Here is a 27,131-nt window from a genome sequence, read left to right on the forward strand (position 1 = left end):
TATCTTAGCAATTGGAAGAAAACAAAATTAATAATAGTGACAGCTCTAGCCATCTTTATGGGAAAGAAGCAGCTAGCACAAGTCTGGGTGATTGAGGTTGGGATGTGTGGTGTTGTGGCTTTGTTACTGGGCTAGTAATTCATTCTAAAGACAGGAATTCAAAACCCACTAAGATATTCTAGCGTCCTAAAAGAACTAGCTACTGAGAGAATTGATGCATGGTTTTAATTTTCCAAAATTCCCTGGCTTCGATGAAGGTGCCCTTGGATTAGAAAATAGCAGATGTGATTCCTTTATTCAAAAAGGGAGGGAGATGGAAAGTGGGAAACTACAGGGCAGCTAGCTTAATATCTGTCAAAGACAAAATGATGGAAGCTATTATCAAAGATATTATGACAGGGCACTTAGAAAAATTCAAGGCAATTAGGCAAAGTTAATGTGGTTTTGTGAAATGGGAATAATGTAATTTATTGGCATTCTTTGAAAGAATCGCATGTGCTGTATATAAAGTGGATCTATTGGAGCCTCTCAATTCCAGGGACCCGGATTCAATTCCAGCCTCACAAGATTGTGCAGACTCCTCACCAACATTCTCCTCGTGTCTGCGTGGGTTTCCTTCGGGTGCTCTGGTTTCCTCCAAAGTTGTGCAGGTTGGGTGGATCGATCATACTAAATTGTTGCTTCGTGTCCCAAGATGTGTAGGCTAGATGGGTTAGCCATGACAAAATGTGTGGGCTTATGGGGATGTGGGGGGTCCTGGGTAGGATGCACTTTTGGAGATTCAGTGCAGATTTCTTGGGCCGAATGGTCTCTCCTGCATAGTATGAATTCTATGATTGTATTTAGATTTCCAGGAGGCATTTGATAATGTTCCAAACCAAAGGTTATTTCGGAAAATAAAAGCTCATGGTAACATATTGGCATGGATAGAAAATTGGCTAACAAGGTAATAAGAAGCAGACCGTTGGATAAATAGGCATTTTTGCAGTTGGCGCAGTGTGATTGGTGATGTGCTACAGGTATCACTGCTGGGCCTCAACATTTTAATTGATGTCAATGATTTTGAAGAAACCAAAGGATTGGTTGCTGATAACATAAAGATAAGCAGATAAGTATGTTGTGAAGGGGACATAGAAAGGCCACAAGGGGGACATAGCTATGTGGAAAAGTTAGTAGAATGTCATTGTTTATTGCAAGGTGAATTGAATCCAAAAGTAGGAAGGTTTTGCTCCACTGGCAAGACCACATCTGGAATAGTGTGCTGAATTGGTCTCCTTACTCAAGGAATGTTAATGCATTAGCATCTCAGAGGTTTATTAGACTAATACCACGAATGGGCAGATTATCTTACGAGGGAAGGTTAGACAGACTAGGCTTGTATTTGCTGAAGTTTAGAAGAGCAAGTCCTGAATTGATTGAAACATTTAAGGTCCTGAAGGGTCTTAACAGGGTGGATGTGCAGAGGATGTATCCTCTTGTGGGACAATCTAGAACTCAGGGTCATTGTTTAATAATAAGGGATTGCCCATTTAAGACAGAGATGAGAAGATTTCTTTCTCAGGGAGTCATGTGTCTCTTGAACTCTCTTCGTCAAAAGGCAGTGGAAGAAAAGTCTTTGAATGTTTTCAAGGCAGAGAATGATCGATGCCTGATAACCATGGGGTGAAAGGTTACTGGGTTTTAGGCAAGACATTACAATCAGGTTTCACTGAAATGCGGAGCAGGCTCAAAGGGCTGAGTGGCCCTATCCTGCTCCTAGTTCCTGTGAGGTTGCAGAGGAAATATCATCAGACGAGATGAGGTCAGTGACAATCTGAGTGGGGTCACAGTTCATGGGGAGGAGCCACCTCAGAGGGTTGGTGTTCAGTCTCCACAAGACAGAGGTCAGTTCACCAACCAACAACCGTGCCACTTATGTTTAATTCCATCTTGGGCCGAGAGAAAGGAGTGCTGCAAGTTCAGAGAGAAATAGGTTAGGACAAGTGAACAGAATACAAAAAAGTGAAGTTTCCATGGAAAATCAACACTTCTTCAAAGAATCCTATAGTGCAGAAGGTCATCATTTGGCCCATCGAGTCTGCACTGACTACAATCCCACCCAGGCCCAATCCCCATAACTCTACTTATTTACACTACTAACTCCCTGATACTAAGGGGCAATTTAGCATGGCCAATCCACCTAACCCGCACATCTTTGGAGTATGGAAGGAAACCGGAGCAACCAGAGGAAACCCACCCAGACACGAGGAGAATGTTCAAACAATGATCCAAGCCAGGAATCAAACCTGGGTCCCTGGCACTGTGAGGCAGCAGTGCTAACCACTGTGCCACCCAATGAAGGTACCTGGAGGGGTCCAGGTGAAATACGAACTCTGAGGGTAGGTGAAAGGGCTGATTATGCAGAATGAAGGCAGCTGGCCAAAGAAGTAAACATGGAAGCAAAGGTGATGGAAGAATGAATTGAGGTAGGAATGTGTTTGTGTCCTGAGGACCAATCGTTGAAAAGGTGGTAGAGGGGATAGGGAAACACAGCAAAGGGTGAGATATTCTTGCCATGAATATTCCAATCCCCTATGGAGGGAGAGTAAACTATGAAATGTGTTAAGACTAACAGCCAATGGAAAATTGATTATTTTGATTCATTGGAATATTGTCTTGGCAGACACAAGACAACGGTCAGTAAATCCCTTCAAAAATGAGCAGTCAGCCAATCGGTGAGAATTCTCGAGGATTATCAACAGAACTGAAACTGAGAAGCAGCATCATCAAATCCCTACATTACAGAAGCAGGCCATTCGGCCCAATGAGCCTGCATACACTCTCAATGAAGCATCCTGCCCAGATCCTATCCTTGTAACCCAAAGTATTTACCCCGCCAATCCCCCTAACCTACATGTCTTGGATAATGAATAAATATTAACCACCTCCTGAAATTACTCATGAATGAGGACATTAGCACTGAAAATGTTAATGTTAGAGATGAAACTCCTCGCCTGTCTGAAAGTAAGAGGGCATTTGTGGGGCATTAATAGTTATCACAAAGCAAATTAATGAAGTTACCAGTAGTTGACAATCCCATTTTTCAAAAGATGTTCCTTCATGGATAAAGATACTGTGTAGGCTTACTAACGTCATCGTAGGGACACTGTCACCAAACGGATTGTAGCGTTCAAGGTGGTTCACTAAGGCAGCTAGAAATGGGCAGTAAATGCTGACCTTGCCAGTAGCATCTAGCTTCAAAGATTTAGACTTTTTTTTAAATTGGCCAAAAGTACACCGGACATTTCACCCCCAAAATGGAGTATGCTGCAAAGCATTAGGCACCAGGAAACTAGTTACTCTGAAGATGTGGTAACATAGCAGCAATGAAGCACATTCCAACTGTGAAACAATTGTTTAGGGTATGTTAAACACTAGGTTTGGGGGCTTGCCGTTTTTAGTATTTCTAATAATATTGTGGATCCGTTATCACAGACACTAAACATTGCAAGACAATTTGTCCCTTTAACTTAAACTAAAACACAGAATTCTAGAAGGGATTAAATAATTAGACTTCTTGATAAATACTTCAAAAGCGGTGGCACAGTGGTTAGCACTGCTGAGTCATAGTGCAAGGAATCTGGGTTCGATTCCCAGCTTGAGTCACTGTCTGTGCAGAGTTTGCACATTCTCCCCATGTCTGTGTGGGTTTCCCTTGGGTCCTCCCACAGTCCGAAAGGCATGGTGGTTAGATGCATTGGCCTCAGTGTACCCGAACAGGCACCGGAGTGTGGCGACTAAGGGATTTTCACAGTAACTTCATTAATGTAAGCCTACTTGTGACTAACAAATAAACTTTATTTTAATTTGGAGAAATGGCCATGTGAGCTGGTTGCCATAGGACAGAAACTCAAAGTCATTGAGGTGTCAGGTGACCGTTTTAATGTCTGAAGGGAGAAAAAAAGACATCGGCAGGGGAGACAGAGAACAAGAAGCTATTCTTTTAGGAAAGCTAGGAAAACTGATTTGTGTTACAAGATCAAACAGGATGCTTCCAAAAATTTGGTGTCTGTCACAAAAGAGGGGGAGCAGGGCAGAGGGGACTGTTGATGCTTTAAGGGAAGTCACCAAGATGTGCCTTGTTGGTGATGATTGTATCCAGGAAAACTCAGGTGGAGTGAAACAGCTGCCAAAGGAAACCAGACGTTTCAACATTGCATTGCAGAGAGATGTGAACCTCCGTTGGTGAACTGAGAGTGTCTTGGAGATAGTTCCTTTAAGGCTACACCCATCTGCCAGGAAGTGGCGTTGCACAAAAGTGTTTTGCAAGACATATTTTGGATGTGCAGGTGAACGTAAAACTTACCTTTTGCTCTAGTTTGATGTATTAATTGACCTGTTAATTACTGTTTGGTCTTTGCTTAGTTTAGTTTGTTTGCTACAGTAAAAGTCTAAAAAAAGCAAAATTTCATCCATTGTATCTTTCTATTGGTTGTTTGGGAAACACATTGCTTTTAAAAAGTTATTGTTCTCTATGGGAATTGCAACAAAATTGGAGAATGAAATTGGTAATTAGATAATAACTAAAGATGGTACGCCACTTGTGACTAGGCGTGTAAATATAGACAAACTGGGGCAATATATAAGCAGAAGAGTGATTAACACAACCAGATCCACCTAGGCAAGTGATGAATTCATCTGCACAAGATAGAACTACTTTCAATTCATTCTCCTACAAAGATTAGAGTTTCCATAGCCTTTATTTAAATATTATCAAGTAGCATCATATTGGGTCCGTGTGCATTGAGGGAGGTAACGGACAAATGACCACACTGGTCTACTTACTGATAAACCCGCTTACGAGGCAGAAGAAGCAAATCCTCCAGTTTCAACCCTTGGAATTCTGGTCTCGACTCTTGGAGTTTCTTAAATCGTGCAAATCGTTTATTTTTCCTAATTTGTTCCTAAATTAGACCACACGAGATGCATATTAATTAATGAAATTTACAGATGTTGGCCGAATATATTAATCTCAACGATCTCTGCTTTCCCACTGAGAAGACATTTCATAACATTTTTCGATTGAAACTAATTGCACAGGGACACATTATTATGCACAGGGATGATACTGAAGGTTGAAAAGGACAAACCAACCATTCTCTGTCACATCCTCCTAATTATGCAGCCCCATGTTCCAACAATTACATTTATGTAGACCCAGTGTTAAAATCAATGCTACTTGTACAGCTAGTCCTTAATCAATGAAATCAGTCAATTTACTATGGTCGCATCCTTCTTCTTAATTAAGACAGTGATATCTCTCTGGCTCAGGGTCTCAAAGTAATAAATAAGTAGGCAGGGTGGAAAATGTCAAAGAGGTGACTCTGAGAGTTTACTCCGACGAACTTTGAAGGAGCAAGGCAGTGTCCTCGTGACTGGGAGGGGGGAGAAAGGCTGAACAATCTTTCAAAGAACCAACTCCAAATTCATTAGGGAAAGAGCAGGTTGCACTAACAGCTGACAGCAAAAGCTGTAATGAGCAAAGAATGCTTTCAACGTGCATATCTTTCATGATCAAAATCTAAATTATGACGGCTGCACCACTTACGCCAAATTTAATTAGACGGTGCGGGGAACCTCATTGGATAATTAGCCTATCCTTTCAGGAGAAGCCCATTTCTACATCTGACTCGCATCATCAGAACAGCAGAGCGGTAGAATAACCATTTACATTTTTCTCATAATGTTAATCTGTCATTACAAATACACCCCCAGTGGCTCATACAATTGCCGCATTACCTGTAGGACTTTGACAGCATGCTCCATGTTGTCCGTATAAGTGGTATAAAGCTGGAGTTGAGGGCAGAAGATGTCAAAGGCCAACCCAAACTTTCCATCTTCAAGATTACTCAACAATGTCCTGTGCGAGGTATTTTAAAAATCCCGTTAGTGAGTGGCGTGTCTCGCAATCCAACTTTTTTTTAAGCTAAATCAAATGAATGTGCATTCACCATAACATTTTTTTTAAAGTAACAAACATAGGGCAAATTCATTGATACTGGACTCAAAGAGAGGACAGATTAGAAAATGGAAAAGATCAAATTAAAGGTCATACTTTCAATCACTTTGTTCAGGCGACTGGGCTCTTTACAAGTTGCAATTCAATTGAAGTTCAAAGGTTGCAGAATTGGAGCAGAGAAAAGTTGTCTCTAAGCATGGCCGAAGAAAGTGACTTTCAACATCAGGGGAACTTTTGGAGCGCTGAACATATATTCCTCGGACTTCAATGCTAACTTTAAAGCACTCAAGACTTTGCAACAATGGATTTCATAACCAATAGCATCCAATAAATTTCTACCACAGATCATGGTGTAAGAGACCTGGTGTATGAGACACCCCCATTTTTCAACCCCCCCAACTTTCAGCCTCAACATGCCATGTTCAGGGGAACAAAAGCTGGGACCTGAATATGGAAGGGTGTTTGACATTTTGATGAGTAGGAGACTAAGAACGGGTGGTGGGGTAGCTCTGTTAATTAAGAATGTCATTCGTACAGCAGAGAGAGATGACCTTAGCTCAAAAGAGCAAGATGCAGAATCAGTTTGAATGGAGATAAGCATTAAGAAAGGTAAGATGTCAATTGTGGAAGTAGTTTACAGGCACCCTGACTGTAGTTACACAGAAGGACAGAGTATACAGGAAGAAATAAATTGGACACTTCAGAAAGGTACTGTGATAATCATGGGTGAATTTAATTTGTATGGTGATTGGGCAAATTGGATCGGCAAAGGTATCTGGAAAATGGGTTCATAGAGTGTGTTCAGGATAATTTCTTAAGGTAGCATGTTCTAGAGGCAAGCTGTTCTAGACCTGGCAATGATCAATGAGACAGAATGAATCGATAACCTCCTGGTAAACTAGCCCTTAGGTGACAGTGATCATACCATGATAAAATCTGATGGTCAGTTTGAAGAGTAGAAATGAGGGGGTAAGATTAGTGTTTTAAACATAAAGAAAGACAATTGCAACAAGCGCGTAAAGGCAGAACTCACTAAAATGAAGAAACCTGTTTAAAGATAGGACAGTAAGACACAGTGGCAGACCTTTAAGAAGATACTAAAAATTCACAAAGATTTACCCAGTGAGAAAGAAAGGCTCCGTGAGAAAGATGCATCATTTATGGTTAAATAAATTAGGAGAAGTACCAAATTGAGAGAGACATTCTAAGTCTGCAAGGATTGCTGGTAGAACAGAAGATTGGACAGAATGATTAAAGACAGAAAGAATGACAAAAAATGATCGAGGGAGAAATTAGAATTTGAGAGAAAGATAACTTGTAATATAAAAATAGGTAGTAAGCAGGGGCGGCACAGTGGCATAGTAGTTAGCATTGCTGCTTTACAGCACCAGGGATTTGGGTCCAATTCCTGGCTTGGGTTATTGTGTGGAGTTTGCACATTCTCCCCGTGCCTGCGTGGGTTTCCTCCTGGTGCTCTGGTTTCCTCCCACAAAGATGTGCAGGTTAGGCGCATTCGCCATGCTAAACTCTCCCTCGGTGCATTAAACAGGCGCCGGAGGGTGGCGAATAGGGGATTTTCACAGTAACTTTGTTGCAGTGTTAATGTAAGCCTACTTGGAACTAAGAGATTCTACAAAAATTTAAAGGCTAGAGGCAAACAAGGAAATGGCAGGTGTGTTAAACAAGTACTTCTTCGTTGCACTTGTGAAAATCAAGATGTGAAGGGGAGGAAGGAACCTAAAACAGTCATCATCACAGGAAAAAGATGCTGAGGAAGCTTTTAGACCTAAATGCTGACAGTCCCCATGACCAGATGGGGTCTGTCAGCTTCCCTCTTAGCCACTCACTATCCTAGCTTGGAAATATACTGCCGTTTCTTTGCTGGTTCGAAATCCTGGAATTCCCTCCCTAATGGCATTGTGGGTCAACTCACAGTTCATGGACTCCTGTGTTTCAAGAAGGCAGCTCACCGCCGCCTTCTCCAGGGCAACTAGGGATGGACAATAAATGCTAAAGTTTATTTATTTGTCACAAGTAGGCTTACATTTACACTGCAATGAAGTTACTGTGAACATCCCCTACATGCTGGCCCCAGCCTGCAAGCGACGCCCACGTACCACGATTGAATAAAAGAACATTTGCATGCCAAACAGTGGAAATGGCACGTGATAGGCACAGCTCACAGCCAACAACAGGTCAGGTCCGAGCTCTGCAGTCCTGCCACGTCCTATCGGAATAATGCTGAACAGTTCAGTAACTAACTGTATTAGGAGGCTCCACAAATGCCACAGCATATCACGGAGTGGCACATCGTTTGATCCCTGATTTATCGATCATAGTGTTTAACTGAGGTTCAATCCGCTTGTTCAAGTGAAACTATAACAGGGACACAGGACGTAATTTTAAGTCCCCGCCGCAATGTGGACAGAGCTGTAAACGGCACAAACTGAGCAAAAGTCCATTGGCGCCGGCGGGAGTTGTAAAATTCTGCCCACGGAGTTCCTTCTGCATCCCTCATCCAACTCAATCAAAAACACTAATGGATTGTGCATCTTGGTTGCTGTTTTTGCAGGCGGTGGTTACATACAAGCGGGCACAAGTTCAAGATAAGGAGGGGGGGGGGGGAAGGTTCAATGGAGGTGCGCGGGGGAAGATTTTATTTTGTACAGACAGTGGTGGAATACGCTGCCAAGTGAGGTGGTTGGGGCAGTTACGTTAGCCACATTTAAGACTTACCGCGATAGACGTACGAACAAACGGGGAAGAGAGGGATAATAAGTGGTTGGTTGAGATAGGTAAACGTGATCTGTGCAGGCTTGGAGGGCTGAAGGGCCTGTTCCTGTGCTGCACTGTTCTTTGACCAGTGCAATTAACTATAACGAGTGTTATAAGCAACTTGGGATGACCTGATACGTGTTAAAGGTGCCATATGAATGCAGAATCTCCTTTTTCAGGCAAAGATCACTAAGCAGAGATGAAATCAAATGCGAGAAAACGAGCAGACCAACAAGTGCTGGTTTACATTAAAGGGTTTACATATATTGAAAAAAAAAATCATACCTATTTATTGAATGGATGGCTTTCAGAGTGCAGAATATGGCATCTCTTACATCCGGCTGCAGAGTTCCCTTTGCCTTTAAGATCTCTATGAAATACTAACAGAAGGCAAGTCTGTTATCCATCGATAAAAGGAAAAAAGTGAATTGAAGGGGAATCTGTATTCAAAGCACGTATGTGTACACATTGCTGCAGTTTCCTCCATCACATGCTTACCACTACAACCAGCTCCAGCTGTTCGAAGTACCTCTGCTCGGTCTCAACTAACTCTTTTGCTGTTCGGATCCTCTTTCTTTCCCAGCGTGCTCTCTGCTCCGCTATAGTGGCGTCCCCCACCGAGCACTTCAGTTGAGTCTCTCTTGCCTTTGGGGTAGAGAGTTGATCGCTGGCAGCTGTTGCGAGAAACAATTACACAAGGGTACAGATCACCACGCGTTAGGCAGAGGATTACTTAAAAGCAGGGCCTGAATTTCATCATCAACGGTTATAAAATAGGGCAACCGCTAGAATTCAGTGGCACCTTTTCACCCTTTGGTTACTGGAACATTTATTCAAGATTTGTTTTTAGTGAAACTAATCAATTAGTACTGTACATACCATGAGTTGCTGTCTCACAATACAGAGGTGAATGCAATTCTTTTAGGAAAGACAATCTTAGCTGCAAGCCAACTGATTTCAAAGACACCACATTTAAGCTTATTTATTATGGTCACAAGTAAGGCTTACATCAACACTGCAATGAAGTTACGGAGAAAATCCCTTAGTCGCCACACTGTTTGGGTACACAGAGGGAGAATTCATCATGGCCGATGCCACTAACCAGCAGATCTCTCTGACTGTGGGAGGAAACTGGAGCACTTGGAGGAAACCCACGTAGACACGGGGAGAATGTGCAGGCTCCGCACAGACAGTGACCCAAGCCGGGAATCGAACCCGGGTCCCTGGCGATGTGAGGCAGCAGTGCTAACCACTGTGCCACAGGGCCATCCCGTGAGACAAATCACAATGAATGCATTTTCGTTAAATGTCTGGCACCTAGCACACAGCTGACCAGTATTTTAAACTTGGCATTTAATACAATTCAAGCAATCAACGTGAATTGTATTTGGGATTTTATTTTTGGGTTTTGCTGGGGGAGACTGGTGTTTGTAACTGGACCGGGGGGCACGTGAATGAAGCTCCTTCGACGTTGATTGAGATACTGCAGCTCAAGCTGTCACAAATGACTGTCTATTGATGTGCCTAATATCAACAGGGGCAGTACTAGAACCACCACCTTCTGAAGAATTAACAGTTCAAAAAGTGACAGAAAGTAGCATGGAGAAACAAACGGTTTGTAACAATGTAAGGTCATAGAGCAAAAACAGGGGATGAGGTTGAGAAAGATTGGAGGAAAATGTCCATGCATTTCAATACTGAAAATCCACTGCAAGGCTCAAAGCAAAAGAAAAATAATAGAAATAGTTTGCAACAAAAAGTTTTGCAGAAGTAAAATTTAAGCAAGTGTTGCAATGTGATAATATTGTAATAACATTACAAATATTGTACTTATAAGGTATTATCATTCAATAATAGCATGGCATGCAGTAAGTTATGTATGTTGCTTCAATAAATTAGTTGTACGATGATTGGCAAATCACAGTCATACTTGAGCTATGATAGATGAGGAACCAGGTTCTCAGAGATATCCCAGGGGAGAGCAACCGTACCTGTACACAAAAACATGCTTCCAAAATATCGGTAAGAAGTCTCACAACATCAGGTTAAAATCCAACGGTTTTATTTGGAATCACAAGCTTTAGGAGCACTGCCCCTTCATCAGGTGAGTCTCACGTGATGAAGAGACAGCACTCTGAAAGCTCATGATTCCAAATAAACCTGTTGGATTTTAACCTGGTGTTGCGAGACGTCTTCCTGTGCCCATCCCAGTCCAACACCGGCATCTCCATGCCCAAAATATTGGGTTGGAGAAGTCATGAATCTTGGTAATCTGACAAGACGTTGTTATTTTGATATTGCCTGAGTTCCCAGAATATCCTTCACAGAGTCTGTCTTTGCGTCAGTTTGGTTCTTGTGCCCCTGACTCAAAAGGTCATGGGTCATAGGCCATTCCAGTATTTCAACACTTCATCGGGATTAACATCAAAGGACAATATTTGAAGGAGCACTCAGTCATTCATTACTATGTCACTTTCAAATATTGCTTTCCCCTACATAATAACCCTGATGGCATGTCCAAAGGAATGCACTTGAACACAAGAACTAGGAGCAGAAGTAGGCCATCTGGCCCCTCAAGTCTGCTCCACCATTCAATAAGATCATGGCTGATCTTTTGGTGGACTCAGTTCCACTTACCCACCTGCTCACCATAACCCTTAATTCCTCTAACAGCTCAAAAATTTATCTATCCTTGTCTTAAAAGCATTCAATGAGGTAACCTCAACTGCTTCACTGGGCAGGGAATTCCACAGAACTGCTTGCACTGTCATTGCTCCACTGAACTGACTTTGGAGTCTCTGCATGTGCAGAATGAAGTGGAACTCCATGGGCTGCTACCAACGAATCTACGTTCCATCGTTGAATCCCGTGTTGAGATTCTCACAGACTGCACCCTCCCTTGCAATCATAAATTCATAACAACTTCCACCCCAACACTGTTAGTCTTATTAAATGAGACGTAATTAGGTTTTTGTTAGAAACTAACTTCAAAATTACACCCTCACTGGTCTTGAAAAGCAAATCTTAGATCTGTAGAATGTCAAATTTTTCACAATGGTTAAAAAAAATCCAGGTTTATTTAAAACCACTTTTTTCCAAAAAGTCCATTTTTGGCTTCGATTTTAATACATCTATTTAATTATTTGAAAAGTTAACTTGAAAGCAATGGAGTTAGAGTTCTTTTTAACTTCCTGGTTTGCTGTGTGGATGTAAGCACTCCACTAAGAAGTCTCACATCACCAGGTTAAAGTCCAACAAGTTTATTTGGAATCACAAGCTTTCAGAGTGCTGCTCCTTCCTCAAGTGACTGACCTGATGAAGGAGCAGCACTCCAAAAGCTCATGACCCCAAACAAACCTGCTGGACTTCAACCTGGTGTTGTGAGACACCTTGCTGTGCCCATCCCAGTCCAACACCGGCATCTCCACATCCTGTACTCTCCCCTGCCAGAAACGTCTGGGGACAAGTCACTTCTGGACTTTGGAATTTTCTGGATTATAGAATGATGTTAGAAAGCTTGTGAACCTGAAAACACCAGAAACATTCACCTGCAGCATAAGGTTAAAAAAAATTATAAAGCAGTTACAAAAATTGTTTTGCTTATCCGAATACCGTAGCCAGAGTTTATCAGCAACCCCTCCCCCACCGTGGGTCTTCCTGTGGAGGAGGAGGTGACTCGCCATTGGCTGCCAGTAGGATCTTCCAGGCCCGTCAAACTCTACTGCGTTTGCATGGCTCGCCCGTCCCACCACCAGGAAACTGCAGTGAGTGCCAATTTTGGCAGGACTGGAAGGTCACACTGACAAAAAACGACTAGAAAGTCCCACCATATACTCTTCATATTTCCACCCCCAAATTATTGAACTAAAAAGATGCCGATAGTGTTGAAGTAACAGATGATTCCATGTGTTGCCTTATTTCACCAATAGTTGGACATCTGCTCTGCTTAGGCTTCAAAACTGTACAATAAAATAGACTATGCGCCACAGTAAGGAGTTAAATGCTCATGGTCTTTACTGAGCCCATGTCTTCTCAATTTATCACCAACAACCTGTCCTGGTCCCCCAACTCCTGACACTACAGTTAGGGAAACCCCACCAACGCCTCTACTTTTTCAGAAGACTAAGGAGATTTGTCATGTCAGCTATGACTCCCATCAACTTTTACAGGTGCACCATAGAAAGCACCCTTTCTAGTAGGATCACAGCTTGATATTGCTCCTACTCTGCCCAAGATTGCAAGAAACTACAAAAGGTCGTGAATGTCGCCCAGTCCATCACACAAACCAGCCTCCCATCCATTGATTCTGTCTACACTTCTCACTGCCTCGGCACAGCAGCATAATTGAGGACCCCACACACCCCACATATTCTCTCTTCCACTTCTTCTGTCGAGAAAAAGATAGAAATGTCTAAGGTCACATACCAACCGGCTCAAGAGCAGTTTGTTCCCTGCTGCCATCAGACTTTAGAGTGGACCTAGCTCGCGCTAACTTGATCTTTCTCTACTATGTCTCCAACACTACATTCTGCACTCTCTCATTTCCTTCTCTATGAACAGTATGTTTTGTCTGTATAGTGTGCAAGAAACAATACTTTTCACAGTATGTTAATACATGTGACAATAATAAGTCAAATCAAATATAGCAGTGTCTGAACAGTCAAATAGTGAGAGCGTGCTTGGGTCTGCTCAAAATAATTCCCAATCAACAGGGCTTTCCAAACGATAGATTTCTGGTCCAGAGATGCGACAGATCCCTACAATGTGATTGGTTCGCTGTTTGCTGATATCCCTGCTGCTGCATGCCAGGAAATCCCCTTAACTTGGTGCCAGTGGGAGAGCAGGAATTCCTGAACAGACTGCTAAACCTTTGCGGGGCAGTTTTAATCAAAGTCAACAACGACAGCTCCTGTTTCACTGCGAACTGCAAAATCCAGGCGTGAAGTTCAAGATGTGAGAAGGTGACAAATGAATACAAGTACTTCATTTTCCATTTATTTTCTGTTTTCCTGTTTCTGTTGCTTTCTTCACTGATGCCAGTTATTCTTGGGATTTCTTCCCACCCACTTGCAAGTATTAAAGTGCTAATATAATAAAACAAACACAACTTGGCAAGAAAAAAAACTTGAATTTACCTAAAAGATTTAAACAGCACTAAGTGTTATTCCAATAATACTTGCTGGGACTTTTTCCCCTCGACTTAGGGCTGATCCACTTCAGATCAGCCATAATCTTATTGAATGGTGGGGCAGGCTCGAAGGGCTAGATGGCCTACTCCCGCTCCTATTTCTTATGTTCTTATGATCTTATAGAGGTCTACAAAATAACGAGGGACATAGATCAGCTAGAGAATCAATATCTTTTCCCAAAGGAAGGGGAGTCTAAAACTAGACGGCATAGGTTTAAGATGAGAAGGCAGAGCTACAAGAGTCCAGAGGGGTAATTTTTTTTTTTAAACAGAGGATGGTGAGTGTCTGGAATGAGCTGTCAGAGGTAGTAGTAGAGGTGGGTACAGTTTTGTCTTTTGAAAAGTGTTTAGACAATTATGTGGGTAAGAGGGGTATACAGGGATATGGGCCAAATGTGGGCAATTGGGACTAGCTTAGTAGTTAAAAAAGGGCAGCACAGACAAATTGGGCCAAAGGGCCTGTTTCCATGCTGTAAACCTCAATGACAAATCAGTGGATTACTTTCGAAGTACGGTCATTCTTTTAGGCGCAAGCTCAGAGGGCTGAATGGCCTGTTCCTGTACTGTACGTTTCTTTGTTCTTTTGTGGTCAAGGCAGCAGCTATTTTACCACATACAGCAATTGAATGGGCGGCCAGATAATGCGTTTTGGTCATGCTGATTGTTAGGCCATCACAGGGCAAGCCATCTCTTTGCAAGACAGAAGGAAGCCACCAAAGATTGCTAGAGAAATGTTATTTGGAGAACTATTTGCAATATTGCCATGGGTTCTTTTACAGCTGAGGTTTGATTTATTGTATCTCATTCAAAATGTGGCATCTGCACTTGGCAGCACTTCCTCAGTAATGCACTGAAGCCAAAATTGCAGTTAATATTACACCAGCCGTCAATATGTAATGCGTCAATACATACCCGTTCCCTTAAATGGCACCATGAGGGTGAATTCCCATGTCTCCGTCCCAGGACCTGGATTTGATTCCGGCCTTGGATGACAGTCTGTGTGGAGTTTGGATGTTCTATGTCTGCATGAGTTTTCTCTGGATTTCTCTCACACTCCAAAGATGCGCAGGTTAGGTGGATTGGCCATGCTAAATTGCCCTTCAGTATCCAAAGATATGTAGGTTAAGTAGATTAGCCATTGTCAATGCATGGGTGTGGAAATAGAGCAAAGGGGAAGGGCCTGGGTGGGATGCTCTTTCCAAGAGTCAGCACAGACTCAATGGGCCTACGGTCTGCTCTGTAGGGATTCTAAGCTTCTTGAGCAATTAAGAAAGCAAGCTGGAGAATAAAGTGAGTGTATTTTCCTGGATTAATGATTCATCATATCCATGGTATTCAAGAATAAAGAATGAAAAAGCTTTCATTCCATTCTGTCAGCTCAAAGATCAAGATTATCCATAGGAATGCCTCTACCCTCAGCATAACCTCCATCATCTGAGTCTCTGGCTCCTTCAGCTCTCAATAGTTCAGCATTTTTTCCTTCACCACCACTCATTCAGCCATCAGTAGACTGAGATCTTCAAGTACCTTCTAAGCCACTAACTTCTTCCCGACCTTCACAAACCAGTTTTCAGCCTGCTCTTGGCATTGAGGCCAATTAGTCAAAGTCGCTAATGACATTCTAAGGACAGAAGAAATAGGAGCAGGCTTTGCCTTTCGAGCCTGCGCTTTTATTTAATAAGATTATGACAGATCTCCTACCTCAACTGCAACTGTTGCACTATTCCGACACTCTTAGCGTACTAATATCTTTTGACCCGTCTTGAATCTACTCAGCAACTGATCATTGTCAGTCATCTGGGCTAGAGAATGCTGGAGATTCACAACAAAAAAAAACTCGCCTCAGTCTTATCCGTGACCGCTAGTTCTAGGTTCATCAGCCAGGGGAGACTGTGTCCCAAGGTCCATCCTGTCAAACCCCCAATGTGCTCTGTTACGACGAGATCACTTCACATTCTTCAGAACTAACAAGGAATACAGGCCCAGTCTACTCAACTTCTTTCCGTAGAATTCCCTCATCAAGAATCAGTTCAGTAAACCTTCACAGCGTTCCCTCGAAGGGAACTATATCCTTCCCCAGGGAAGGAGAGCAAATCTGCACACACTGCTCCAGGTGTTGTCTCACATAAGCCCTTTATAATTACAGCAAGATTTCACAACTCTTATGTGACACTGATTTGTAATGGAATCTAACATCATTGTCACATAAATCTAAAACAGCTTTCCTAATTGATTGCTGCATCTGAATGGTAGCTTTGTGATTCCCGTATAATGGCAATTAAATTCTGCAAAAGGAAAAAACAATGTTTCCAAGTCTCTCACTATTGAAAGAATATTCAACTTTCCTATTTGCCTGAACACAGTGGAAAACCTCTCATTTCTCCACATTATATTCCATTTGCCACATTCCTGTCCACTCACTCACTTTGCCTACAGTTTTACAGCCTTCTCACAGCTCACTTCCCCAACCTATGTATCACGAGTAAACTTGGATACATTACAGTCATCTCATCCAAGCCACTAACATAGATTGTGAATAACTGAGACTTTGGCCATAAATCTTTCAGTGTTGACTAGCTGAAGCCAACCAACCTAAATTTTTGATCAGTCTATTCCTACTGTCCGTCTATTAATCAATCCGCGTTAATCGTAAAATCCCAACAGTGCAGAAAGAGGCCATTCTGCCCATCGAGTCTGCACCAATCACAATCCCACTCAGGCCCAATCTCTACATATTTACCCTGCTAATCCCCCTGGCATGGCCAATTAATCTAACCTGCACATCTTTGGATGGTGGGAGGAAATCAGAGCACCCAGAGGAAATCTATGCAGACACAGGGAGAATGGGCAGCACAGTAGCACAGTGGTTGGCACTGCTGCTTCACAGCTCCAGGGATCTGGGTTCAACTCCCGGCTCGGGTCACTGTCAGTGTTGCACATTCTCCTCGTGTCTGCGTGGGTTTCCTCCGGGTACTCCAGTTTCCTTCCGCAGTCCAAAGATGTGCGGGTTAAGTTGATTGGCCATGCTAAGAGATTGCCCCTTAGTGTCCTGCGATGTGTAGGTTAGAGGGATTAGTGGGTAAAATATGTCGGGATGGGGGGTAAGATTATGTTCAGTGCAGACTCGATGGGCTGAAGGGCCTCTTTCTGCACTGTAGGGTTCTATGATTCTATGAGAATGTGCAAACTCCACACAGACAGTGACCCAAGGCCAGGATTGAATCTGGGTCCCTAGCTCTGTAAGGCAGCAGTGCTAACCACCGTGCCACTGTGAGGTTAATATGTCATCTTCAATCCCATCAGCCCTAATTTTGTGCAATAACTTCTGCTGAATGCTCTTTGAAAATACAAATACGCCACATCTATTGGTTCCCCCTTACTCATTATAATCTCAACAAAAATTTGTCGGACTTGATTTTCATTTCATAGATTTGTGTTAACTGCTGGCTAATCATATCATTTCCTCAGTGTCCTGTTATCACATTCCTAATCACAGACTCCAGCGAGGGGAGTCAATGGCGGAGTGGTATTTTCGCTGGATTATTAATCCAGGAACTCAGCTAAAGTTTTGGGGATCTGGGTTCGAATCCCGCCCCCTGTGACAGATGGTGGAATTTGAATTCAATAAAAAAAAACTGGAATTAAGAATACTGATGACCATGAAACCATTGCCGATTGTGAGAAAAAAATATCTGGTTCACTAATGCCCTTTAGGGAAGGAAATCTGCTGTCCTTAGGTGGCCTGGCCTACATGTGACTCCAGAGCCGCAGCAATGTGGTTGACTCTCAACTGCCCTTCTGGAAAAGCCTAGCAAGCCACTCAGTTCAAGGGCAACTAGGGATGGGTAATAATTGCTGGCCAGCCAGTGAAAATGTCCCACAAATAAAAAAACATTCTTGCTACTGAGATATGGCTGAATGTCCTTCACTTTTCATTTTCACACTCAGTACTTTCTCGAATAGTACTGCATTTGCTACATTCCAATCCAATGCAGATTCTTCTAGAATCTAGGGAATTCCAGCAGATTGAAACCGGTGTATCCACAATCTCTGCAGCTGCTCCTATTCCTAGAATGTCGGCCACTATTTCTTGCTTTTAGCCCCACGTCTTTCGCCAGGACTTTTCTTTACAGATGCCATTTTCTGTCAATTCCTCATTCCTACTAGACCATTGGCTCACCAATATTTTTTTTTAAGCCAGCATTTTCCAGCCTTGCCCGCAGTGGGTTTTCCCAAACCGGATGTGGCTTGCCATTGGCCGTCGTGGGGATTTTCCAGAGCTGCCAAAATCAATGCTGTTTTGCATGGCTTCATCCATCCCACTGCCAGGGAACGCATGGCGGGGTCAACATCAGCGGGATTAGAAGATCCCGCTAGTGGGAAGGGCCAGAAACTCTTGCATAAATAATTGTTTAATGCCCCTTCTGTTGCCTTATCCCCCCACTGTTTCCTTATTCCCTTTTACGATTTTTGTTTCACTGTCTCCAAGAGAATCTCTAAGGGATATATATTTTTACTACTCTCCCTTTCTACATTCCGACAGAGCATTTGCAATCTGTTTCTTTGTCTCTTGCTAACTTAATTTTATTTCCCAATTTTTTATATGCATTTTGTGGTCCTCTTTTGCTGAATTCTGAAATCTTTACAGTCCACTGGGTCAATATTTGCTTTTCGCAACGTTATAAGCTTAATGCTTCAAACTAATGCGATCTTGAACTTGCGTTAGCCAATGTTAGACCACTTTTCCCATGGAGATTTTAATTCTGAAGGAAATGCACATTCATTTAAAATACAAATTAATTATTTAAATACTTGGCATTGCTTATCTACCGCCACTTTATCACCTAATTTCACAATCTACCTTAACCAACTCACCCCTCAGTTTGTCTTGTTCACAATTATGACCCCAATTTCAGACTTAACTAATTACTCTCAATTCAATATAAAATTCCATGATATTATGATCACTCTTCCCTCTGGGTATTGTGTTATCCCTCCTTGGGCTTTTCTACATTATAACTGACTAGGGGCTTTTCACAGTCACTTCATTGCAGTGTGAATGTAAGCCTATTATTAGTGACACTAATAAATAAACTTAAACTTAGCACTCCAAACTAAATGATTTTACCATTCTGAATCTGAAAGACTTGCCAGTCGTGAATACAGTGAAAAAAACAAAACAATGTGACGTTTTGCAAATTAAATGGATTGCAATCCTCCAAAATCCAAACATGACTTCTCCTCGAGTTAACCATTGCAACCGAAAACAAGTATTTGATCTTCTCAGTTCCAGCACTTAAAATACAGCCCTGTCCTGTATGAACACAAACCAAAGATGATTTTCATCCTTGAAGTCTAGGCAAATACACGTTTGTCGTTTAGAAAATTTATTTTGGCCTAACATTCCCCGCATTTCAAGGAATAGATCCCGAACATAAACCAGTGAATCCATTGAGCAATAAGTGATTCTAAAGGAAAAGAAGTTGATGAAAATCTATCACCCGAAGTCCACAAATAGGTCACCAAGGCTGTCAATTTCAATCAGGTTTGTAATTAAATACATCACTAATATAGATTTTCCTCAGATTGTCACTCGTTCTACAGACATCAAGACTGGGGCAAATCACAGTTTGCAGCCTTGAAAGTTTCAGCAAATTTACATTGGTAACCAGAAATTCAATGAACAAATACAATGCCATATCCATTCACAGTTGATAGTCTAAGATAATGTATTCTTTGGAATAAATTTTGAGCTAAATATAAAGTATGATGTGAAATTCTAGAGAACCATTTTGGTCACGAATAATTTCACTCACCCACTACTGACTATTCAGTTCTCAACCTTTAAAACAGCTCATTACATGGACGTTTGCAAGAGAAGATTAGAAAAGTTATTGTGTCCCAAAGTAGGCTTACATTAACACTGCAATGAAGTTACTATGAAAATGCCCTAATCGCTACGCTGTTCAGGTACAGAGGGAGAATTTAGAATGGCCAACGCACCTAACTTTCTTTCAGACTGTGGGAGGAAACCCATGCAGACACGAGGAGAACGTGCAGACTCTGCACAGACAGTGAGCCAAGCTGAGAATTGAACCCAGGTCCCTGGCGCTGTGAGGCATCAGTGCTAACCACTGTGCCACCGTGCCAAATGGACAGCAAAAACAGCACTCTTCACCAGAGAAATGAAAATTGTTCATGCATCCAGGCCCTTGACATATTCCTCAAAGTGTTTCTCCTTCAATGTATAGGGACCAGACCATCTTGCATATGTCATTGAACAAATTTATTCACAAATGGAACGCAATTCAGACGACAAGCAAGGCATTTAGCTGAGTCTGTAGCGAGTGCTGATTAGGGTTTCTGAATTTGGTTTTCATATCCTTTTACTTTACAGTTGACATCATCTCAATGCATTGGTTATTGTTTAGACAAATGGAAATTGGATATTAGCAGCAATTTAACTAATAAAACTCTTCCATCAACTTAACCCCTCGTGGTTACTAACTTGTTAATCAATGATAATTAAGTTGAAATAGTGCCTCTATTATTAGACTGCACTCAAAAATTATTCGTCTCATCATGTGTGAAAGCTTGGTGCATTTCAGAACAGAGCAGTTTTGTTAATATTGTGTCAAATCACAAATAACAACATAAAGTTCTTATCAACATGTTTGTAGGTCAGAATAGTTTCCTGCAAACAGGACTCTGAACACTTACCACGTAAGCTTTTGTTATTTGCTTCAAGGTTAGTGATGTGCTGCACAGACAGGTGTGATGTCGCAAATACCCTTTTGGTGTGGCAAAGCTTTCATACCAGGACCTCACACGAGACTGTCAGCCAAGTAAAAATCAACTTGATCTCAAAGGATGTCACAGAAATTCATAGAAGCTTATAGAATCCCTACAGTACAGAAGGAGGCCACTCAGCCCATTGAGTCTATACTGACTGCAAACGCACCCAGGCCGTATCTCCCACAACCCACGCATTTACCCTGCTAATCCCTCTGAGCGTGGCCAATCAACCTAACCTGCACATCTTTGGAGCGTGGGAGGAAACCGGAGCACCCGGAGGGAACCACGCAGAGAAGCGGAGAACATGCAAACTCCGCACAGGCAGTGATCCGAGGCCGGAATTGAACCTGGGACCCTGGCGCTGTGACGCAGCAGTGCTAACCACTGTGCTACAATGTCGCCCAATTGAAGGCGAGCCTGTCTAGACAGAGGTTTCTAAACTGCATTCAAACAGCAATGCCTAGGTTCCATTTACAGAATTACTCCTGCCTGAACTTCAGCAGCAGACAATTCAGCTCTTGGCTTTGTCTACTCTGGAAGACCACGTACTCCAGCTATGTGGCAGTCATTGTGATCTACCTGGAGCCATTCAGGCAGAGACACGCAGACATTTTGTGTTCTCTTGGTATCAGGATCAAACTGTAGGACGTAGGTATCTCCAGTGAGTTAGCTGGGGAAATGTTCCTCCACGCCCCACTTAATGCAGATTTTAATCCCCGAATCATCACCACCCCAGCTCCTCCCGCATTTCCTTTATTGTGCTCTGATTCTTCCATGGCAATTCTGAAAAGGTCATTACAATGGGCATGACATGCAGCATTCTTTCTGAAATAATTTCTCAGGTACAGCACCAACACAATGCAATGGGTTAAACCCTATCCCATCCCCTCAACACCGATCCGTGTACAGGCCAAGAATAGAATTTTACGAGAATGATTCTAAGTGTCCAGCTAGCGTGAAAATGGGAGAGTTCCGGATCTGCCCAATCTTACAGATTTAGACATTGAAAATATGGACTAGACATTTCTAGCTGCTGCAGGAAATGGACTGGGCTTAATTCACCAGCCAGTCTGCAGAGGGAGCTATTGCGCATGTGCAGAATCTAAAGTCTCATAGGAGGCTCTCCAGGTCCAAGATATCAGTTGCCCTACGCTCTCCACCACAATCCCGCCAAGATTTGTACTGCAGATTTTTAATGGGGGCAGGAGGGGAATGGTGGATGCCTCAACCATCATCCTCAATTCTTCCCCATCGCTGCACTCAGTATAATATCGCTCATTAATAACACAATGCACTTTTATCACATTATCCATGTTCTGTTGGAAAGCGGCCATTTGATGAGATCACATGGGAAGGAGAGGCATTTCATTGAAAATTAACCTGAAGAACTCGACCCAAGAGAGTGCCAAAGTATTCACATTGTTAACAGAACTTGTAAAGCTCTTTCAGCCAGAGACTCTGAGTTGGTACCAGTCTGGTGACAAGCATCTGGTCAGCCTCAGAATTCAGGACCTTAAAACCAGCAGAGCTTTTGTGTAAAACAGAAAGCTAAACAGCAAAACTATAATTGGTCCCAGCACAGAAACTGAAGACATTTAGTGAGGCTTTAGTTCACAAGGCAATTTTAAGTGGAGAAGGTGGTGATGAAGGGGAATGAGAACAGCAATCTCATCATTCCCAATGAACACTGAGCAAGTTACTGTGAACAACAGAAGACAATAACAGAGCTGGCAACATCTGTGGAGAGAGAGAACGGAGCCAATGTTTCAAGTCTGGATGAGCCTTCGTCAGAGCACTTATTGCATTTGTGTACTCCCAAGATGTCCCGATCCTCCTCTATTTGTTCCCACTTTCTGTCCATCTCCGCCATTCCAACCCTCCTTCTCCCACCCCTATAGGGGAGCAACTGCACCCTGCCTGACCTGAAATACTACATTAACTCTGACTCTCCACATACAATGCCACAGAGTTAACCTAGCAATATTTTATAAATCTTGTACCTTCACGCACTCCCATTTAATTATAAATTCCAACAGAAGAAACCACTCGAAGGCTACAGCACTATTACTGGTATCAGGTCCAAATACCTCTGAGGTGATACCCTTTTCGTAATATTATCCATTATTATTTGTATTCTGTCTGCTTCGCCCCTCGTCCTTTATGAAAACCTGATATTTGATGTGGGCAGCTTTCCACCTTCTGTCGAGGTGAAGACAAATGTGAGTCAATTTTTTTAATTACTCTCAGTATTTCTTTGTCACTAGATCCCTTTCCATTATCACTTATAAATAGTTCAATACTTGCACCCTTTGTTTACTCCATATATACTTGCAAGATATATATAAAAAACATGGTCCTCAAGAAGTCCTCGACAATGCTACATTTAGGACAAAATCCACCGATCCCATCCGTGCCACTTTGGTGTTCCAGCCAGAACTAAAGTTTAAAATTTATTTATGTGTGTCACCAGTAGGCTTACATTAACACTGCAGTGAAGTTACTGTGGAAATCCCCTAGTCGCCATACTTGGCACTTGTTCAGATACACTGACTTTAGCATGGCCAACACACCTAACCAGCACGTCTTTCGAACTGTGGGAGGAAACCGGAGCACCCGGAGGAAACCCACGAGACACAGGCAGAACGTGCAGACTCCTCACAGACTGTGTCCCAAGCCGGGAATCGAACCAGGGCCCCGGGTGTTGCGAGGCTGCAGTGCTAACCACTGAGCCACCGTGCCGCCCTGCTCTCCATTTCACTTCAGCAACACCAGAGAATCCCAGCACGAGAGAGGACGGAGGTTTTTGCTGTTTTTGTTTTAATCACTTCACAGCCTTTTCTTCACCCCGCACCCTTCGTGTTAATATTTCACCATTATTCTTCTGCCTTCCAGATCCCTTGCTCACCTCATCCTAATAAATATTTTGTTGAAGAAATAGTTAATAAGCAACATGATTCAAAGGAGGAAAAGGATGTTCAATGCACCAAGGTTACAATTTTACTATAACATAGAGGAATAAAGTTATGATTATTCCAGATTTAAAAAGAACAGAATGGTGTTTCCAATCAATAGGAATAGCTTGAAATTATCAATTGTAATTTGGCATTCCAGAACAAATGTTGTAAAAGCAAGATTATTCTGTATGATTTTCTTTTTTTGTTGGATAGTTAGTGGAGCAAGGAAATTCTCGTTGGCTGCTGGTGGGATATGATCTTTTGCATGCCTTTGGAGCCTCGCCTGCTATCTGTGAACCTTGAATGGCCCCCGATTATTAGCACTGTTGCCTCACAGCACCAAGGACCCAGGTTCGAGCCCCTGCTTTGGGTCACTGTCTGTGTGGATTCTGCATGTTCTCTGTGTGGGTTTCCTCTGGGTGCTCCAGTTTCTTCCCACAATCTGAAAGACGTGCTGGTTAGGTGCACTGACCCGAACAAGTGCCGGAGTATGGCGACTAGAGGATTTTCACAGTAATTATGACTCTGTGAAGCCACTAAACAAGTGGGCTGAAACTGGATGGAGCAATGGATTTCATAGCACAAGCCATTAAACAGTTAGTTTCCTGCACCGTCAATTCAAAAAGGTTTTTTGTAGGATACAATTTCAGTTGCACGTGCCTTTCAAACACTCCTCGTGCCTCTTTATGCAATTCTTTCTGCAGGCTTCATAACATGATGATTTAATCCACGTGCTGATTTGACTATCACATCACATTTTCCCTTCAAAATTAAGTTTAAGTTTATTTACTAGTGCCACAAGTAGACTCACATTAACACTGCAATGAAGTTACTGTGAAAACCCCCTCGATGGGCTGAATGGTGTCTTTTTGCACTGTCGGGACTCTACGGTTCCAATAGTTACAGGAAACAGCTTGATCGGGAGGGGAAGGAAGAAGAAATAATCATCAAGGATCCCCATTCCCAATCGCTATTCAAACCATCATTCAAAGGAGTTCAGGAATGGGCAACAGTGAAATGACCTTTCCCAATCAAATAACATTCATCTGGAGGATTTGCGCTGGGAACAGGCTCGAGGTGGCTGAAGACAGACTGTAACCTTCTGAGAGTGACTGTCTTCTGAATGTAAGAGAATGGGCAAAAATTGGAAAGAAGATGAGCAAAATCAGGAAGAACTTAATTTTACGGAGCTCTTGTATGTTTTTAATTGCTAAATTGACCCCAAGAAGAATTAAAAATCTGGCAAATAACCATTGATCAAAATAATGATCAAATATTTTGATCTGGAAAATTCATCTCAATTTTACATTGACACGAGTGGAAACAGAGACTTTTTTCAATTTGATTTACGCCTAATGCTACACAAATATCTTGAGAATATTATCATTGATTTGCTTTATTATTGTCACACGTATTAGTATACAGTGAAAAGTATTGTTTGTTGCGCACCATACAAAGCATACCGTTCATAGAGAAGGAAAGGAGAGAGTACAGAATGCAATGTTATAGTGATAGTTAGGGCGTAGAGAAAGCTCAACTTAATGAACATAAGAAATCGGAGGAGTAGGCCATCTAGCCCTTCAAGACTGCCCTGCCATTCAGTAAGATCATGGCTGATCTGAAGTGGATCAGTTCCACTTTCCCGCCCTCTCCCCATAACCCTTAATTCCCTTGTCTGTCAAAAACCTATCTACCCGTGACTTAAATATATTTAGCGCGGTAGCCTCCACCACTTCAACAGGCAGAGAATTCCAGAGATTCACCACCCTTTGAGTGAAGAAGTTCCTCCTCAGCTCCGATCTAAACTGTCCCCCCCTTATCTTGAGGCTGTGCCCTCTAGTCCTGCTATCCTTTCTAAGCGGGAAGAATCTCTCTACCTCTACCCTATCCATCCCTTTCATTATCTTATAACGTCTCTAATAAGATCCCCCCCTCATCCTTCTAAACTCCAACGAGTACAGACCCAGTCTATTTAGTCTCTCTTCATAGTCCAACCCGTTCATCTCTGGTATCAGCCTAGTGAACCTCCTCTGCACTCCCTCCAAGGCCAAAATATCCTTGCGCAAGTGTGATGAAAGGTAAATCCATTCAGAAGTCTGATGGCAGTACATGTCTGAATAAAGAGAAAAGTTCAAAACAAGCAGAAGTCATGTCAAAAATCAGATACTGGGAAAGTATGGAACGTACACTGTCAGTCATCTTCAGCTCCTCTTTCTTTTCGCACATAACGAAAGTTAACATTTGAATTCATCAAACAATCATTCATGTGTACTAAGTACAGGGGCCGGGAGCTTCCACTCAGTTACACAGCGAGTAACAGTCAATTTTTCAGGCTGGAGGAAGGTTTGTAGTGATGTTGTCCAGGAGTTGGTGTAGAGAGTGTTGTTTTCCCTGATATATATTAACGATCTAGATCTTGGTGTGCAGGGGAAAATTGTGAAGTTTATGGATGACAAAAAAAGGGAAATGTTGTAAAGTATGAAGAGGGTGGCACGGTGGCATGTAGGGCATTGGTTAGCACCAGGGACCCAGGTTCAATTCCGGTCTCGGGTCACTGTCTGTGTGGAGTTTGCACATTCTCCCCATGTCTGCGTGGGTTTCCTCCGGATGCTCCGGTTTCCTCCCACGCTCCAAAGATGCACGGGTTAGGTTGATTAGCTGTGCTAAATTGATCCTAGTGTTAAGCGGGGTAAATATGTGGGTTACGGGCATCGGGCCTGGGTGGGACTCTGGACTCGATGGGCCGAATGGCCTCCTTCTGCACTGTAGGGATTCTATGATTCTAGGACAGTATAGAATTTCAAAAGGACATTGTCCCTCCAACCAAAAATCGTCACCTCACGCTTCGCTCGCCACCTGTGCGTCCATTTTGCCCCAAATTTAATTCATCGCCATTGGGGGCTTGTTGACGGGCCCTCACATAGACAGTTAAAAATTAAGCTGGCTCCTTTGGCCATAAGGTCACCATTAGGAATCTTTTACACAAAATCTTTTGAATGATTTAAAAAAAAACAAAGAAACTGATCCCTGCAGAACTAGCAAACGGTTCTGCACCCTTTTTAAAAGTCATCTTCAGCTTTTTGGGATTGGATTACACACACCAATCAAAAATGTTTATTTATAGTAACAAAATAACATGAAGCTGAAGTAAAATTAATACCACACCTAGTCAAAGTATCAAGGAATATTACTGTTAAAATAACTGGTCTTCTTTTGATTTAAAATACAGAGATTCGTGAATTCTTAAATTAGGAATAACTGTTTAAAAATAACAGGCTGCTCATTTAAGAGAGGAGGAGAATTTTTTTTTCCTCAGAGGGATGTGCATCTTTAAATCTCTTCCTGGAAAGGCAGTGGAAACACAATCTTTGAATATTTGTAAGGTAGAGCTATATTATTGAGGGAGGGGGGCAAGGAAACT

The 27,131-nt window shown here is 42.4% G+C and overlaps 1 protein-coding gene across 1 annotated transcript in view; it reads right to left on the reverse strand.

Moving 5' to 3' along the window:
- The window catches only part of arhgef39 (Rho guanine nucleotide exchange factor (GEF) 39), an 86,195-nt gene that overhangs the window by 49,132 nt on the left and 9,932 nt on the right, over nucleotides 1–27,131 (reverse strand). The window contains exons 2-5 of the mRNA XM_080207816.1: nucleotides 9,272–9,447; nucleotides 9,059–9,153; nucleotides 5,779–5,899; nucleotides 4,825–4,943 (exon numbers count right to left, since the gene is read on the reverse strand). Coding sequence (XP_080063942.1) covers nucleotides 4,825–4,943; nucleotides 5,779–5,899; nucleotides 9,059–9,153; nucleotides 9,272–9,447 — 511 coding nt within the window. The remainder of the gene's footprint in view (nucleotides 1–4,824; nucleotides 4,944–5,778; nucleotides 5,900–9,058; nucleotides 9,154–9,271; nucleotides 9,448–27,131) is intronic.

This window comes from Carcharhinus amblyrhynchos, chromosome 19, assembly GCF_965287045.1.
Source record: "Carcharhinus amblyrhynchos chromosome 19, sCarAmb.v2.hapA, whole genome shotgun sequence".
Classification (NCBI taxonomy): Eukaryota; Metazoa; Chordata; class Chondrichthyes; order Carcharhiniformes; family Carcharhinidae; genus Carcharhinus; species Carcharhinus amblyrhynchos.